General features: G+C 43.1%; 1 protein-coding gene across 1 annotated transcript in view; it reads right to left on the bottom strand.

The window, feature by feature from the left end:
• npas2 (neuronal PAS domain protein 2) overlaps nucleotides 1–17,750 on the bottom strand; it is a 78,011-nt gene that overhangs the window by 46,500 nt on the left and 13,761 nt on the right. Inside the window, exons 5-8 of the mRNA XM_041196195.1 lie at nucleotides 14,768–14,888; nucleotides 8,143–8,256; nucleotides 7,032–7,150; nucleotides 4,289–4,371 (exon numbers count right to left, since the gene is read on the bottom strand). Coding sequence (XP_041052129.1) covers nucleotides 4,289–4,371; nucleotides 7,032–7,150; nucleotides 8,143–8,256; nucleotides 14,768–14,888 — 437 coding nt within the window. The remainder of the gene's footprint in view (nucleotides 1–4,288; nucleotides 4,372–7,031; nucleotides 7,151–8,142; nucleotides 8,257–14,767; nucleotides 14,889–17,750) is intronic.

Here is a 17,750-nt window from a genome sequence, read left to right as displayed (position 1 = left end):
AACCATGTCCCTGCTCATGTGACAGAGTCACACGAGGGGACATGTTTTATTACATTTTCATTTTCTTTATGTTTAAAAAAATATCTCTTCATCTCCCTGAGGCAGCACCATGCCTCAGGGAGATTATGCAGTGCTCACTCGCGTGCACGCGTGAAGCTCGTGCTCAGCCCGCTCGCTCTCAGCCTCACCGCTGAGCGCTGCCGCTCGCGTTTCACGCTGGGCAGGCCTTAATTGGCCTGCCAGCATGAAATTGCAGTGCGGTGCCAATCATGGGCAGCAGTCAGCTTCTTGTCTGCCCCCGTCGAGCCCCCCTGCCAAGGGCAATATTCTGCCCTATGACTGACTAAACACTCTTGTAATTTCATTGTCAAATTAAATCTTATACTGAATTTTTCTTTAATTCCTGCTTATAATGTGTCATGCGTAAAAGCGGCTTGATAGGAAATTGTGATTTGGGCCTTATTCATGGACCAAATTGTAAAAGTGAAACGTTCAGCAGAAAGCTGGTCGCTGTATGAAAAGTAAAAGATAAACACATCAGCAGAATCCAAGAGCCCTAGGTGTGGGTAAAATCAGGACAAAATAGCCACATATTTTTTTTCTTGCTTATTCAAGTTTGGCATTGGAATGATCACGAGCTGATAAGAGTCCAAATATGGGGGTCCAGAGGTCTTGAGACTCTGACCTGACTTGGGGAGGTGACATCTTTTGTAATTCAGCTGTGCAAATAATAGCAAGGATTTGATCTGCGTGGACAGGACTACCATAGCAAATAAGCCCTTGAAAGGGTCCTGAACCAGGGGTCTTCTGGCCAGACGCATGGGCACTAATGAATGAGCCACTCGGGCTTTGGTTGTGCTACCAGTCGATTGATGTGATGAATCTAGCTTGCTTGACACTTTTGTGTGCTAGTTTGCTTCTAATTTTCAGCCGACAAGTCAGCAATGTGAGAAAAAGAGCCACATGCGTAAGTGACTCCCTGTCAGGACACAGCCTCTCCATCGGCAATCCTCAGATGTCCCTCCTTGTGGCAATACATTGAAATTGGGTCCTCGCAACCTCAGGCTAAAGCTTCAGAGGAACTCTGACGAGATTTTGGCCCCTAGACATGCAGTGTGCAGGCCCACTGCCATTTGGACATGCCCTGCCACTCATGAACCAAGCTCCCAGCTGAGATTGGAAATTTCCACTGCCTTGGGATTCTGCAGGGGAGTTGATGGTCAAAGGAGTAAACCCTAACTAAAAATCTGGAGTGGAGCTCAAAGCCAGAGTTATGTCAAATATATCATTTTTCTGGCAACTCCTGCAACCTGGTGAAGGTGCTTTGCATTCCTTTGAACTTGACTGGAGAGGTCAAGGGGGAAACCCTGATGTTTGGCCAGTCCAGAGTCTCCATAAATTTTGCCCAGGTTTGTGGCCTGAAGAGCTAAAGCTGCAGAACGTTAACACTGTAGTATATAGTTCTGATAAAAGCTTTTGGGGGAGATGTAGAGTATGTATATAGCTGGGATAAAGACTTGAGGGGAGGTGTAGAGTAACAGGTTAACATCAGGAGCATCTGATACTGACATAATTATGATGAAATGTCACAAGACTAAGAGACTGAGATCTGGTGAGAAGCAGAAATACAACCTCGTGCAGAGTACTGGGATGTACATAGACCTGTAAATAAACAAGAATGTTTTTTATGAATAGCAGTTAATGATAGCTTCCTTACAGTAACAAGCAAACCCTAAAGAAACCCCATCTGGACCCCAACTCAAGATGAAACAAACACAACACAGGAGACAGCAAGTCTCAAGTGATCAGTCCGACTTGGTTGGTGTGGAGAATGGGTCTCTGATGGTGGGAGGGACCATCGTGTCTCACTGGTCAGCCACATCTCATCTCAAGTCAGGCAGCTCCCAATTAGTAAGATGCTGACCCACCTCAATCCATCTGCTTAAATGGGTCCCTGGAGCTTTGCTCAACAAGTGGATGAAATCTATTACATTCGGCAAACACACATACGGAAGAAATAAAAGAAATGAAAAGAAGAAGATGCCTAGTCTTTGATTGGCAAGCTGGAACATGAAGACCATGTTTGACAGGAAACTTGCAGCTGGTCGATACGGTGCTCTGATACCCCAAATTCCAACACAGCTACGACTCCCAACCATCACCACCATCTCTCTCTCAACCCCTTCACTATGTATGAATTGTCAGATGGCTTGTTAACTGTATGGGCAGAAATTTTGTCCCACTAAGCATTGGGATGACTGAAGCCATTATCTTTGGCCCCTGATCCAACAGCTTCTCAAGACACTGACTCCATCAGTCTACCTCACGACAGTCTGAGAGCAAACCAACTGAGATGACCACATATCTCAGCCAGCACTAAGATCATCTATTCTATCTCCATAACATCATCTGTCTCCACCTCTGTCTCAGCTCTTTTGCTGCTGAAACCTGCATCCATGTCTTTGTTATCTCTAAACTGACTATTCCAAAGCGCTTCTGGCCAGCCTCCCCATTCTATCCTCCATAAACTTGAGGTCATTCAAAACTCTACTGCTCCACCTCATTAACATCAAGTCCCATTCGCCAATCACCCCATGAGCTTGATAACCTGCATTGCTTCCCTGTTAGGCAATGCCTCAGTTGTAACATTCTCATCCTTAATTTCCAATCCCACCTACCACCCAACCCCCACACACACACTCTCTGCTATCTCTGTAGCCTCCTCTAGACCTACAACTATATTTGTGCTTCTCCAATTCTGGCATCTAGACCAGCCCAATTTTAATCATTCCATCGATGGCAGCCATGCCTTAAACTGCTGAGGTGCTAAACTGTGGAATTCTCTCTCCAGCTCTCTACCAGTTCTTCCCCCTTCAAGACACTCCTTAAAACTTACCTCTCATTTGCCCTAATGGCTCGGTGTCAATTTTTGTTTGATATTGCTCCTCTAAAGTAGCCTGGAACATTTTGCTTTTTTAAAGGTGCTACATAAATGCACATTGATGCTGTTTCTGTTGCTGACTGGCTACTGACCACCCCCTTCCTCTGATTCTGATGAAAGGTCATTGATACTTTGCCTGTTTTCCTCTCCACAACTGTAGCCTGGCTTGATGAGCTTTTCCAGCAAGGTTGGCCAGGATCTTCCCTGGAGCGACCATCATCATCGGATTGCTGCTGCATCCAGAAATTTGCCCGAGCCCTGCATTTCTACTGGGGTCTTCTGAACCCAGATGCCCCAGAAATGCAGAGCCCAGAGTCCGCTGGGGAACTCCAACTGATCACAGTAGTGTTGGGGGAAGACAAGTCATGCCCCCTTTTGCAACATGAGCAGCCGTGTGGTAAGTTTAAATGTCCAGTCTGAAAGTTAGTGAATAGGTGTTAGTGAATGGATGTTAGTGAATGGATGTTAGTGAATGGGTGAGTGTATGGGGTGAGTGAATGGATGAATAGGTGGGTGAGGTGGGTAAGTGGGTAAACGGGTAGGCGGGGGAGGTGCGTAGCTAGTTAGGTGGGTAAATAGGTAATTGGATTGGGGAGGGTGTAGGTGGGTGAGTGGGTAGTCAGGTTCGGGGTTATTCAGGTCAGGTCAGGGGGGCATTTGGGGGAGGTATCGTTGAGTTGGGGGGTTTCATGGTGTCTGGAGGGTAACGGGATGGGGGGTAGGGTCAGGGGTATAGTCTAGAGTGTCAGTATGAGTGATTGGTGGGGGGTGAATTCTGGAGTTACCCAGGAGTTAGACTGTTTTGATCTGTCCAATGTTTTCCGGATAATTACTCAGCTAAATACATTGGAACTGTCCAAAGTCTTCGACTTTAACTCAGAGTCAGAGACATTCAAGGAGGGTCCTGGGACCAGGGGAATTGCCCACCGGAAGTTGAAACTTCCCAGGCTATTCCCACGTAGATCCGCATGTCGGGGCTTCCACAGGGTGCCAACACGCATCTCAGTCATACACCTGGTCTCCGAAGTTCTGGAGATTAGAAGTTTGGCCCATTATGTATTGTTTCCCCTTTCCCCTTCTCCAATACTAAAGGAAGCTTAATGTTCTTTGGTGTATTTGATGATCTCAGTACACTTGTACCTTCCACCCCGTTCATAGTCAGACTTTTATTAATCTCTTTTTTAAACAGTTAATCTGCACAGTACCTATTAATATTGGGGTTGGAAATGAGCAGAAGAACTTTGAGAACAAGATATGAGCAGCAGAAATTTAGAAACAGTATACGGACAGGATACTATTGGAACCAGGATACAGGCAATAGGGCTTTGAAGGATTGTGGTAAATTACCTGTGATCCAGGAATAGGAACTTCCACTCTAAGCTATGCCGTGATGTAAATTCTTCACATGATTCTTCCACATTGCACAGTTCCTGCATTAAAAACAACCTATCATCAGAAGTGATCACTGTCAAACTTACCGGGGCCTTAGGATTGTGAACTTTTCTGAAGTGCAAACTACAATTATCAACAACAACTTTATTTATATAGTGCTTTTAATGTGTTAAAATGTCCCAAGGCGCTTCACAAGAGTGCTAGAAAAAAAAAGACACTAAGGAGATATTAGGTCAGATGACCAAAAGCTTGGTACAGAGGCAGAGAGGTACTGGGACGGAATTCAAGAGCTTGAGGCCTAGTTTGCTGAAGGCACGGCCATCAATGGGGGAGCGATTAAAATCAGGGAGGCCCAAGAGAACAAAATTAGATGAGTGCCGATTAACTGGAGGGTTGCAAAGTTGGAGAAGATTTCAGAGATAGAGAGAGGCGAGGCCACAGGGGGACTTGAAAACAATGATAAGAGTTGATAAAATGAAGGCACTGCTTGGCCAGGAACCAAAGTAGACCAGTGAGCACAGGGGTGATGGTTGAATGGGACTTGGTGTGAGTTAGGACACAGGCAGCAAAACCTTTGTTATCATCAAGATTACGGAGGGTAAAATGAGGGAGACCAGCCAGGAGTGTGTTGGAATAGTCAAAATTAGAGGTAACAAAGGCATGAATGAGAGTTTCAGTAGCAGATGAACTGAGCTGGGATGAACAAAAACAGAATTACCTGGAAAAACTCAGCAGGTCTGGCAGCATCGGCGGAGAAGAAAAGAGTTGACGTTTCGAGTCCTCATGACCCTTCCACAGAACCTGCTGAGTTTTTCCAGGTAATTCTGTTTTTGTTTTGGATTTCCAGCATCCGCAGTTTTTTGTTTTTATCTATGAGGTGGGATGAAGTTCCTTCTATATCCTTTTGTAGATATTTGTTGTAGCAAAGATATGCAAACATAACTATCAAGGTATTTAAACAGTTTCAAAGACATACTATTGGAACAACTGTGCATAAATGTATGAAAATCACATATTCACTTTTAGTTGTTTTGGAAGGATATGCTGATAGGGTTAGATGCAGAGAGATCAATGATCAGGGATATAGATTTAAAGTAGTTGGAAGAAGGTTTAGAGGTGAATTGAGGAGTAATTTCTTCACCCAGAAGGTGTTGGGGGTCTGGCAACTCACTGTCTGAAAGGGTGGTAGAGACAGAAACCCCTCAAAACACATGGACATGTATTTGAGGTGCTATAACTTACAGCAAGTTCACCCCCACCTTTCCTTATAGAACTCTTTGGTACATAGCCTGGACTTGACCTGGCCTTCATTTGGAGTCTCGTGGGTATTGGGGTAGTTTCTGCTCTTGAGGACAAGTGTGCGCATGTGTGCTTTTTTCTCTTTATCCATTCATAGGATGTGGGCGTCGCTGGCAAGGCCAGCATTTGTTGCCCATTCCGAACTGCCCTTGAAACGGAATAGCTTGCTAGGCCATTTCAGAGGACAGTTAAGAGTCAACCGTATTGCTGTGAGTCCGGAGTCACATGTAAGCCAGACCAGGTAAGGATGGCTGATTTCCTTCCCTAAAGGACTTTAGTGAATCAGATGGGTTTTTGTGACAATCAATGATAGTTGTCATGGTCACCATTATTAATTTATTAATTGAATTTAAATTCCACCAGCTGAAGTGGTAGGATTTGAATTTGTGTCGCCATCAGCTTGTGCCTCTCCAATACCAGAGAGAGAGAGAGAGACAGAAAGAGAGAGAGAGAGAGAGAGATGGAGATGTATCATGGGCATTATAAGCTGTGATACTTCAATACCCAGAGTACCCTATAACAATACATACCACCAGACAGCTTGTTGATCTTGAATTAATTAAAAAGAACAGGACATTTAAAAAGTTGCCATTTCAACCCACCAACTGTGTGAAATCTAAATCTCCCCCCAAACCTTACACATTTGTATGTAAAAAGCTCTCGGATTTAACGGCTGGAATTTTGCGGCCCCATCGTGGTGGGGATATGGTTGTAAAATGCAGCGAGCCATTTTTAAACTCCGTTGACTTATGTGGGGCCATAAAACCCCATTGTCATAAAATCCTGCCCAACATGTGGGATGAGCTTTATTTGTATTTCTGGGCGCAGAGTGGTAGGGTTGGAGCATTCAGATTCATGTTGGGGGAAGACAACAAAGCCGATGAGGTGTTTTAGTGGTAAGCTTGGACACTGAAGGTGCTGTCCATGAGTCACCACTGCCCAACACCAAAGCCATTGACCACCAGTGCAAGGCCTGGTTGTAGAGAGACTTGCCTGCTTAGCCCAATGCCAGCTGGAGCTTCTACAAACTCACTATGGGGTGTAAATGGCAGAGAAACAAAACTCTTTATAATGTTAGTCATGTAAATAACCAACTCTGTAATTATAACTAGCATCATGGAAGATCTTGTAGTACCAATAAAGAAACAAAACCTCTGGGAAAAACATTCCCCATTAGAAAAGATATCACATTAAGACGTGAGAGGATATTATGGAATTGAATTAGCCACTCTTGTTTGTAGTAGACTCATTATACAGCCTGAAATAACAAGTCACTTTAATGAAAGTGACGTTAATGTAATAGGGCTGCACGGAGAACTCAGCAGGTTCCTTCTTTTATTCAATTTTTAATCTGGAGATTTGAAGAATGTCTAAAAAGTAATGTGTTCATTGTGCTTACCTTTAAAAACTGTGGGATGACAAGGCGCACAGTAGCCACAAGGCAGATTTGTTCCTTTGCTGCAGATCTAAATGACCTTGAAATGGCTGATTCAAAGCCATTACAAGAAGACATAGGCACTGGAATGACAATAATGCCTTTTCAGAACATGGGAAACAGTTTTGCTTCAACTATTACCTACACAAGACTGTCATTGTAAAACATTGTGCACTGACTGTAAAAGCTGAATTTAAATCTGGATATATCCTTTGAATAAAATGGGCTGAATTTTCCAAGGGCTGGGATGATTAGCCTGGAGATGGTGAGGGCAGAGAAAATAGCAGACAGCCATGTAGGCATGGCTCCCTGACACATTCTGATTGCCAGGGAGCTTTTCCAGGGAGGGCTAGGAAGCAGGTCAGCTGCCAACACCATGGAAGGTGGCAGCCAACTTGAATTGTTGAGGTTAGGGGAAATTTTGTGGCTTCTTTGCCATGTTGCCGCCGGCAGAATGTCACCCCCTCCCCCGCTGTGTACAGAGGCCACCAGCTCAATGGAGGCTAGAAGCCAGAGCACCATCGGAGCCGGAAGTCCCATGCTGCTTAAGAGGGGGATACGTTTACAAGAGGCGACAGTCGCAGTCGAGAGCAATCCATTGGAACAGTTTCCCATCAAAATCGCGTGATATTCTGGTCTAGATCTCGCTTTTTTAATCCCTGTTGAGCAGCCCAGTAAGGGCATCTCCATATTGTGGTGTCCTCACAGTCCTGCCTTAGTAAAGCTGACCTATCCTGGTGGGGCTACACAGCTGACACACCTCTGACTGGGCTGAAAACATTGAGAGCCCGACTGCCATCCTTATTAGGACAGCAAGCTTGGTAGCAACCAATTAGAAGGCCTCCTTTGGGAAGACCCCCATTCAGTGCTGACATGCGAGACATGAAGCCTGCAACAAAATTCAGCCCAGTGGTTTATAAGATCTAGATTGCTCATGGCAAAAATAATTTTATTTCAATAATTTACGGTTTCAGTAAAGAGCCACAATGGGACTGTTAAATTGTTTTTGATCTCTTGTTGATCATGAAATAATTAACAAGAGCAGGGCATGTAAAACATTATAATTTGAACTCACCAATATTGTGAAATCTAAAGCTTCCTACAAATTTTACATATTCATACGTAAGGGGTTCTTTCGGGTCTAATGACCCTCTTGAAAAATGACAACAAAACTCAATGTGATTTTGACCTAGGGAAAAGGAAGAAAAGCTTGTGTTATTATTGACTTTATCTTATCATATTACTCTGGGACATATGTACAAAGTAAATCTTCCCATCTTATTTTCAATTGTTTTTTTTTAAGAAAATATATCATACCACAATGAATAATTCTAACTTTAATTCAAGGATTGGACATTTTCTCATAAATTCAAGATAAATTATTTTCAGAGAATAATGAGTTAATGTCAGTAACTTACTCTCAGATATGACCATCTGGTCTAAACCTGCAAACACCATTGCATTTTCCATTCAGAGTAGCTAATCAGGATTCTTTCCTACTGCACTGTGGCCTGTGAAATACAGATTTTCCACAGAATTTTTGCTTCAACATAAATGTTTGCTTTATTAATGGCAAAGTTCTGCATGGTTTAAGTCTAAACTGCCTGGGTGGAAATTTCTTTGAGTTCCATTCCTGAGACGTCCTGAGGGAAAGGAGCTTTGGCAAGCTCAACTAACTCTTTCTCAATGTCCTCGCCTGGAGTTGTGGGGGCAAAACAGCCTCAAAATGGGGCCGTTCCCCTCAATGCTTGATACTTCTTTGCTGCTGGAATGGACAGCCAAGCTTGAAACTGCTGAGTCTGGTTCACTAACACCCTTCAGGGAAGGAAATCTGCCATGCTTACCCAGTCTGGCCTACATGTGACACCAGATCCACACCAATCTCATTAACCCTTAACTTCCCTCTGAAATGGCCAAGCAAGTCACCCAACACCCATATTCAATGAATTAGGAAAAACACAAGCCTGCCAATCATTCAGCTCTTTTTGCAACCGTTTGTTTTTTGTCCAAGGGGGCTGGATAGTTTGATAGTTTTGGGAGGGTGGGGGTAGTATGGGGGTGGAGGACAACAGGAATTCTGAGTATTTGGGGAAGGTTTGGTGGTCTACCTACTCTTTTCCTCTTGTCAGCCATGGCTCAGTTGGTAGCATTCTCACCTCTGAGTCACAAGGTTCCAGGTTCAAGTCCGACTCCAGGACTTGCAGCCAAAAATAAAGAGTTGACGTTTCGAGTCCTCAAGACCCTTCAACAGAACTGTTCTGTCGAAGGGTCATGAGGACTCGAAACGTCAACTCTTTTCTTCTCCGCCGATGCTGCCAGACCTGCTGAGTTTTTCCAGGTAATTCTGTTTTTGTTTTGTATTTCCAGCATTCGCAGTTTTTTGTTTTTTGTTTTTATAGCCAAAAATAAAGGCTGACGCTTCCAGTGTAGCACTGAGGGAGTACTGCACTGTTGGAAATGTCATCTTTTTGATGAGACATTAAACCAAGGCCCTATCTGCCTGCTCGGGTGAATGTAAAAGATCCTATGGCACTATTTTGAAGAAGAGCAGCGGAGTTATCCCCAGTGTCCTGGCCAATATTTATCCCTCATGCAACATCACAACAAAAAAAGATTTATCTGGTCATTATTACATTGCTATTTGTGAGAGCTTGCTGTGTACAATTTAGCTGCCATGGTCACTACATTATAACAGTGATTACATTTCAAAAGTACCTCATTGGTTGTAAAGTGCTTTGAAATGTCCAGTGGTTGCGAAAGCGCTGTATAAATACAAATCTTTCTTTTTTCCTTTGTTTTGCCCTGTCATTTTTGCCTATTCCTCAGTTATCCGGTGAGAATGAGATGGTGGGCATTTATACACAAGACATGGCAACCAGTCTGGAGGGATGGAGCATTTGGTCATTTGATTGCTGTCAGTTACCATGCATCAGATTATATTCAAATTGGCACTGTGAGGGGAAGTTCAAATAAGGTAGAGCTGATTTTGATAATGCAGATTTTGAGATTAATCGAATTGCCATTGTAAACTAAAATGTGATTATTTTATAGGTTTTTGAAGGTCGATGGGATTAAAAATTATTTCAGCCATTGGAATTTCTTACAAGTGTTCGGACCTATTTACTTTAGGAGATTATCAGTCATAGGTTACAAGTACATAAAATAAATATTAAAGCTTTAACTATGTTGTCCATTTAAAACAGGCCAGCTGTACAAAGCCTTCTGAATTGTGTGCTGATCAAAACATGTTAATTGTGCAGAACGTCCTTTAATGTCTTTGTCCCCAGGGTCAGGATGTCAGTAAGCTCAAAAGCTATCAACCCTTCTCTCAATCATTTTGAACAGTTGTCCAGCCTTGTCAGGCTTTTCGAAAAATTTACCACTATAAATGTGACTGACTGAACATTGATACATCCTGTGTTCAGTTCACTGGTTTACTGACACTATCATTACCATGATGAGAACATGTTAACAGTCTCAGGTCTGAAACAGCAGAGTAATTGGGACAAATTTTTAAAGCACCACTGATTTCTACAATAAACCACGCATCAATTCATGTGACAGCAGCATGCTTCTTCACTTATATAAAAAAAAATTGATGGGTATAATGGCAGGCTGAACATTACATGTGTGCTGTCATCATGGAAACATAGAGTTAAGTTTCACTGCGTGCTGTTCAGGGACAGCATTAAATCATAGGTTCGATTTTCCCCATTAGAACATCTTTACTTTCAGCACAATGTACCTTGGTGTCAAATATGTACGCAAAAAAATTGTAAAAGAAAGACCTTTCATGAACTCAGGATATTCCAAATATGTATTGATGCGTGGTCACTATTGTAATGTAGGACACGCGGCAGCTAATGTGTGCACAGCAAGCTCCCACAAACAGCAATGTGGTAATAATTGATGATCTGTTTTAGTGGTGTTGGTTGAGGAATAAATATTGGCCAGGACACAGGGGAGAACTCACTTTCTCTTCTTCAGATAAAACCATGTAATTGTTTATGCCAAGGAAGAGAGAGGGAGAGAGAGAGTGAGAGAGAGAGTGAGATATGGGGCCACAGTTTAACTTCTCATGCAAATAAAGAGCACTGCCAACAAGACAGCACTCTCCCACTACTGCACTGAAGTGTCGTGTTTGTCTTTGTACTTCCCTCTGAATTCACAACCTTTGACACGAGTGCTACTACCAAGACACAACAAAGCTGGAATCATTCCCCCTCCCTCACTGATTGCTGCTAGGAGCACACTGGTACAGTAGAGGAACTTGCTGAAATCAGAATCTATTGGGCAGGATTTTTAGGGTGGCGTGTGGGTGCGATCAGCGGGCCCAGGGGTGGCTGGGGCATGGACCGTCGCCTGCCATTGGCCCCTGACCATGAGTTCATGCTGGCTGGCCAATTAACAGCCAGCCAGCGGGAAGCGTACGCTGAAATGCTCAGCACTGCAGGGGCTGGGGGCGGGCGCTGACCTGAGTGCGGGCGCAGGCGAGCGCTGAATGAAAGCGCCCTGAAGGCAGAGAGCTGCCTCAGGGGGGGGCTCAAGACTTCAAAACAATTAAATAAAAAGATTTAAAATCCAAAAAAAAAATGTCTACGCATCAGAATCGGTCACCCGAACATATACATGATGAAAATTCTGCCCAAATATTTTATTAAAATTTAATAACGGAAACCTCGTTCCACCCTTGGATGAGGTTTCACCAAAAATACAAAGTCCGCCTGGCAGATTTGCCCGTCCGCCAGCCGTAAGGTTGGACAGATCACGAAACATTGGAGACAATTGGCACCTTAACAACTTTAATTGTTTTCTTAGTTGTCGATGGGCGCGCTCCTGATACTCGCATGCGCCTGCCGACTAAAATATCGCGCGAGCGCGGGATGACATTGGGGCGCTCGCCCGATGTCATCACGTGTGATTCCGCATCCAATCGGGTCAGCCGCGCGCTGGCATGCTGACCTAAAAATTCTGCCCATTACTACTTTGTGCATGTAACCATGTCATTATTCTATGTAGTTCGGTAATTAGCCATCGTCCACAAGGTGCTGTATGCATCTCTCTCTATTAGCTTACATAGCTTAAGGGCACCACTCTGCATCAAACATGGGGCAGCTGCAAGTATACATTAGTCGGAACAAGAAGACGCTCACCATCAGTTTCTCAAGGGCAATTAGGGATGGGCAATAAAAAAATGTTGGCCTAGCCAGCACCGCCCGTGTCCCGTGAAAGAATTAAAAAGTGGAGTTGAACCTGTGCTGTTGGTGTTATTCCAAGCCACACCCTAGCCGTCTAACCAGCCGAACTAACCAGCACCCTGTAATTATTCTATGAGGAGGTAAATCAGAATCAAAAATAGATGCGAGTGTGATCAACAAAAAAATACTGAGCTGCAGAATAAAAAGGTGAGAGGGCAAAATGGAAAGATCCCCTTGCCCTGAACCTGGGTGAGATCGATTGCTTGGGTGCAGGACATACTGAAAAATTGTTAAAAAAAACAGTATAATCATGGATCAAATTTCTTTTAATTAGTCGACTGATTTTTCTCCATTCTCTTTGCTCAGGTGATCAATGTGCTCAGACATATTAGGCCCAGAAAAGCCAATCCCTTTATTTTTTTTTAATTAAAAGTGACCTTTTAATGGGAAATAAATTAATTTCAAACACAGTAGGCTTTCAATGGAATGCCATCTCATTTATTGAAAAGGAAATTGGATTTATACTTTAAAAGGCAAATAATTGCAGTTCTAAGGGGGAAGAGGAATGGGACTAATTGGAAAACATTTTTAAAGAGCCAGCGCAGGGACAATGTGTAAATGGCCTCCTTCTACACTCTACCATTCTATGAAAGCTAAAGGCAATGCTGCAATCTGTTGCTTTTGCAGCTCTTTTTCTTCCTGAAACTTTGTTGTGGTTTTATGTTATTTATCAACTCATGTTGGAGTCTTTGCTTCTTGCACTTTTTGTTTTCATTTGCATCTGAACCGTTGGTCACAGATCCCTGTCTGAAACTTCCAACTGTTAAATGTATGAAAGTAGGCCACCAAGAAGTGTGACTCATCCTTCAAAACACCATCAGATTCTCACAAAATAACATGCACAGCCATCCTGAACTTTAGTGGCCCCGCTTGCTGATTCAGGCCCTGTACAAACATTTTGAAAGAGTTTGATGCAAATAGGAATTAGTCACAACTCTTCATTTGTGGTGTAGAAAATATGACTGCAAGCAAGAAACCGTAATGTTGTAGATTTTGGGCTGAAGTCCTGGAGAGTGGAGTTCAAACACACAACTTTCTGAGGCAGCAGCAAGTGTGCTACTCACTGAACCAAGGCTGGTAGCCTTTGCATATATTGACACCAGAATCCAGCCAACGGGAATATCATACTAACTGTATCATTACTGAGGCTACCATAGGCTATCTCAATGACGTCCGACAGTTATTGCTTCAGATGACAACATGCACATTTCATCACTAAACTGTATTAATTATACTCTTACCATTGCAGTATAGTCAGAACTGAATCTTGGCCCCAGTAAAGACAGCAAAGTGACACCACAAAAATACAAACACTGCTGGTTTGTAGAAAAAAAGGCTATGGTGTCTAACACACGTCAGCTCTGACTCGGGGGCAGCACTCTCACCTCTTGAGTCAGAGATTATAGGTTCAACTTTACCTAGGCACACTTTCCTTGCCAAAAAACTGAGGCACTAGGTGCCGGCTTTTGGATGAGATGTTAAATTGAGTCCCTGTTTTCCCTCTCAGCTGGATGTAAAAGATCCCATAGCACGACTTCAAAGGGAAAAGGAGTCCACCCTAGTGTCCCAGCCGATGTTTCTTTTTCAAACCCCCATCACTGAAAGAGATTATCTGATCACTGTCATGTTGCTGTGTGTGGGGCCGAGATGTGAGGACATTAGCTGCCTTGCTTCCTACATAACAGCAGTGACTATCCTTCAAAAGAAAGTTATTTTATTGGCTGTAAAGTGGTTTGAGATGTCATGAGGTTCTGAAAGACATTATATAAAAGCAAGTCATTCTTTCTTTCAACTACCTTGCACTTCCTGTATTCCTTATCTTCTAGTTTAACCTAGCCCTCTTGGCCTTCGTGGCCCCGCTTGCTGATTCAGGCCCTGTACAAACATTTTGAAAGAGTTTGATGCAAATAGGAATTAGTCACAACTCTTCATTTGTGGCGTAGCAAACATGACTGCAAGCAAGACACCGCAATGTTGTAGATTTTGGGCTGAAGTCCTGCAGAGTGGAGTTCAAACCCACAACCTTCTGAGGCAGAAGCAAATGTGCTACTCACTGAACCTTCCATGGCTAAAGCAACGGCCCCTCCTTAGTTACTATCCCCACACAAGGAGAAGCTGCTAACTTTGCTTCCCCTGCGAAAGGGATAATTTTTACTGTCCTTATGCATTGCTTCTCAATACGGCTCAGAGCTGACACGCCACACCTACTGAGGGCAACTTGGGTTTGGATTTAAAGCGGGGTTCCAAAGTCTCGCCCACCAACTCTCCTTTACCAAACTTGCTCATTCTCCTGCAGCCTTAGGAGACACCTTTTCAAACAACAGCTCAGGACCGGGATGGTAATTCGAATCCACCTTCTGATGTGTTCAGTGAAACTTGCGCTTAGCATTAGCAGTGTGACAGTTGTTTTCACAACAAGTCAGATAGAAGCAAGGTACATACTGTTCAGATAATCACGTGTAACCGGGTCTGTCATTAGCATCTGGTTCGACAGCAGCTTGTATACTTCTGCATGTTCCTGCTCCGGCAGGAAATTCAATATATTTTGGTCCACTAGATCTGACTGGTACAAAAGAAAAAGGCGTTAACTTTTTAATGAATCCCGTTGTCTCTTTTTGTTATCTAAGTAATTATCCATTCCCCTGTCCTTGTCTGACTAGAGGAAAATCTCACAGCATTTTCCCATGAAGGCTGCTGAATAGATTCTCCGGTTCTAGACACTTTCTCCTAACAGCTCAGCTCATTACATATACTGTTATGAGTCAGAGGTGTTCATTAATTATCTACACATGTATCCTATTTTTCTTTACTTGCAAGCAAGAAAATAGGCAACTGTGACAAGAGCTGCATAACCCAATGTGGGACAGAGGAACAGGAGGAGGCTGATCAGCCTGGGTTTCAATTCATGAGGCACTGGCCCCAGAACTGGGGATAGTGGGAGCTGTACCATTGGTACATTCTTCACCTGAATGGTGCTGGGACCAGGTTTTTTTGGCTAGTTTTATAATTCGAATGATAGAGAAGGCTTTAAACTAAATAGTGGGGGTTGGGGTGGGGGGGGAAGGGATCATGCGAGAGGAAATGTAGTAAATCAAAGGGAATCAATGAGGTACTAGAGCAGGGTAGTGATTTGGGTAATGATAACCAGAGTGTGGCTGGGAGGGACAGAGTACAAACTTAAGAGTGCACCAGCAGATAAAGCCAGAGAGTGCAAAAATTGTATAAAGACAGCGTTAAAGGCTCGGTATCTGAATGCATGCAAATGGATGAATTGTTAGCACAGATATAAATAAACAAGCCTATACAGCCATTCAGTTATATCAAGGCTGACCTGGACCTCATTCTCATTTACCCGCCTTTGCTTCATATCCCTTGCCATCCTTAAAAATGTGCCTATCTCAGTTTTGAAAGTTTCACTTGTCCCCCAGCATCCACAGCCTTTTGAGGGAGAGTTCCAGATCTCCTCCATACTTTAACTGAAAGAATGCTTCTTGATTTCACTCCTAAGTAGCCAATTACTCATTTTAAAATGTTGGGTCCTCCCTGTGGTTTTCCCCACTAGAAGAAATAGTTTCTCTGTATCTACCCTTCGAATCCCTTTATGATTTTAAGCATTTCACTTAGATCACCCTTAAATCTTCCAAATTTAAGGGAATAAAAGCCAAGCTTACATATCCAAGCCTCATACCCTTAAGGCCCCAGTGTCATTCTGGTGAATCTACACTGCACTCCCTCCAAGGCCAATTATCTTTCTTGAGATTTGGTGTTTAACACTGATGGAGTCTGTCCAAGATTAACCCCGAGCACTGCTACAATAATTGCCAGCTTGTGCACTGAGCCTGATGTGGGTCTGTACTTGGCGTGATGGCATTTAATTCTTGACGTCCCTGCGGACAACCTAAATTGATTTAGTTGGCTCCAACAGCATGTTCCCAAGCTAAATTTTCATGTGACTAAATTAGGAGAATGTTGAATTATCCAATAGGCCATTGGAAGAGGGAAAGGGGTGGTATTGGTTTCTGTGAAGAGTGATATAGATAGGCTGAATTGTCTCCTTTGCCTGCACTTAATGGGGATCTTGTGCAAATTGAGGGAGAGAATGGGTCTCATATGAAACAGCTCCAAAATTTTGTGGCTGTTTATTATGATTGAGAAAAGTAACATGCCACTGTGTGTGCGTATACACACACACACACACACACACACACTCACAGACACACACATGCACACAAGTGGAGACACACGCAGACGCACAACACACACACACAGACAGGCCCACACGTACACAACACTGAATTTCTAAAATGTCGCTTTCCTTCACTAGTTTAAAGGCATAATTCCAAGCTTGTACTCTGCTGCTAAAAGGGGAAAAACTGTTCCTGAATCTAGTAAATCTTGGATTTTGCTCATGTCTATTAAACTGTGAAAGTTTCAAGAAAATTTCAATATCTCAGTAATTATTGTACTTGGCAAGATAACTGGCATCTAATTAGGTTACTGGAAACACATTATTATTCATTTCTCAGTTATATTGATTGGATGTTCAAAAGGAAGCAAAATCCTCACCAACTCTTAACAAACATCTTGGGAAACTGAAACAACACACAATACTGCGTGCGGGTCCTTCTGGGAATTATTATTTAGCTGATGCAATGCTGAGGGACTATTATATAACTGTAGCTTTTACAGCCACTTGTTGCAACAGTTTAGGACATGAGATCTTCCTAGGTAGCAGCATAGTGCAGGAGCTTACATGATTAACGATATCATTTTGTTCCTGATTGTCCTCCCATTCACATTGGACCATGTTGGTAAATGGAAATTCTACATGCCCAAGTTTAAAAGGTGAATCCTTGGGGTGTTTTCCTGTACTAAAAGTGCTATATAAATGCAAGTTGTTGTTGTGTGTCAGCAGGCTATTTGAACTTGGAATTGTCACAGCGAGCCACTTTGAGATTTCACCCAATATCCACTTTCAAATAGGAATCGTACGGCACAGAAGGAGATCATTCGGTCCACATTGCCTGTGCTAGCTCTTTGAAGGAGCTATCCGATTAGACTAATCCAATTAGTCCACAGCCTTCCAAATATTTCCTTTTCAAATATAGATCCAATTCCCTTTTAAAAGTTACTATTGAACCTGCTTCCGCCACTCCTTCAGATAGTGCATTCAAGGTCATGTCAGCATTATTTATCCCCTTGCTTGTTCAGAATGTAGCACTCCTACCAATGCCCAGTCATCAATCAGTTAACTCAGCATAGACTAGGGAGTGAACATGGAAATTATTTAAGGTTCAATATTCAATGCCTGTGAGTCATACGAACATAAGAAATAGGAGCAGGAGTAGGTCATTTGGCCCCTCAAGCTTGCCCCGCCATTCAATAGGATCATGGCTGATCTGCCTCAGGCCTCAACTAATGTATC

Source organism: Carcharodon carcharias, chromosome 9 (genome assembly GCF_017639515.1).
Source record: "Carcharodon carcharias isolate sCarCar2 chromosome 9, sCarCar2.pri, whole genome shotgun sequence".
Taxonomy (NCBI): Eukaryota; Metazoa; Chordata; class Chondrichthyes; order Lamniformes; family Lamnidae; genus Carcharodon; species Carcharodon carcharias.
Note: the sequence above shows the minus strand (reverse complement) of the source record. Positions and strands in the feature narration are given on the sequence as shown.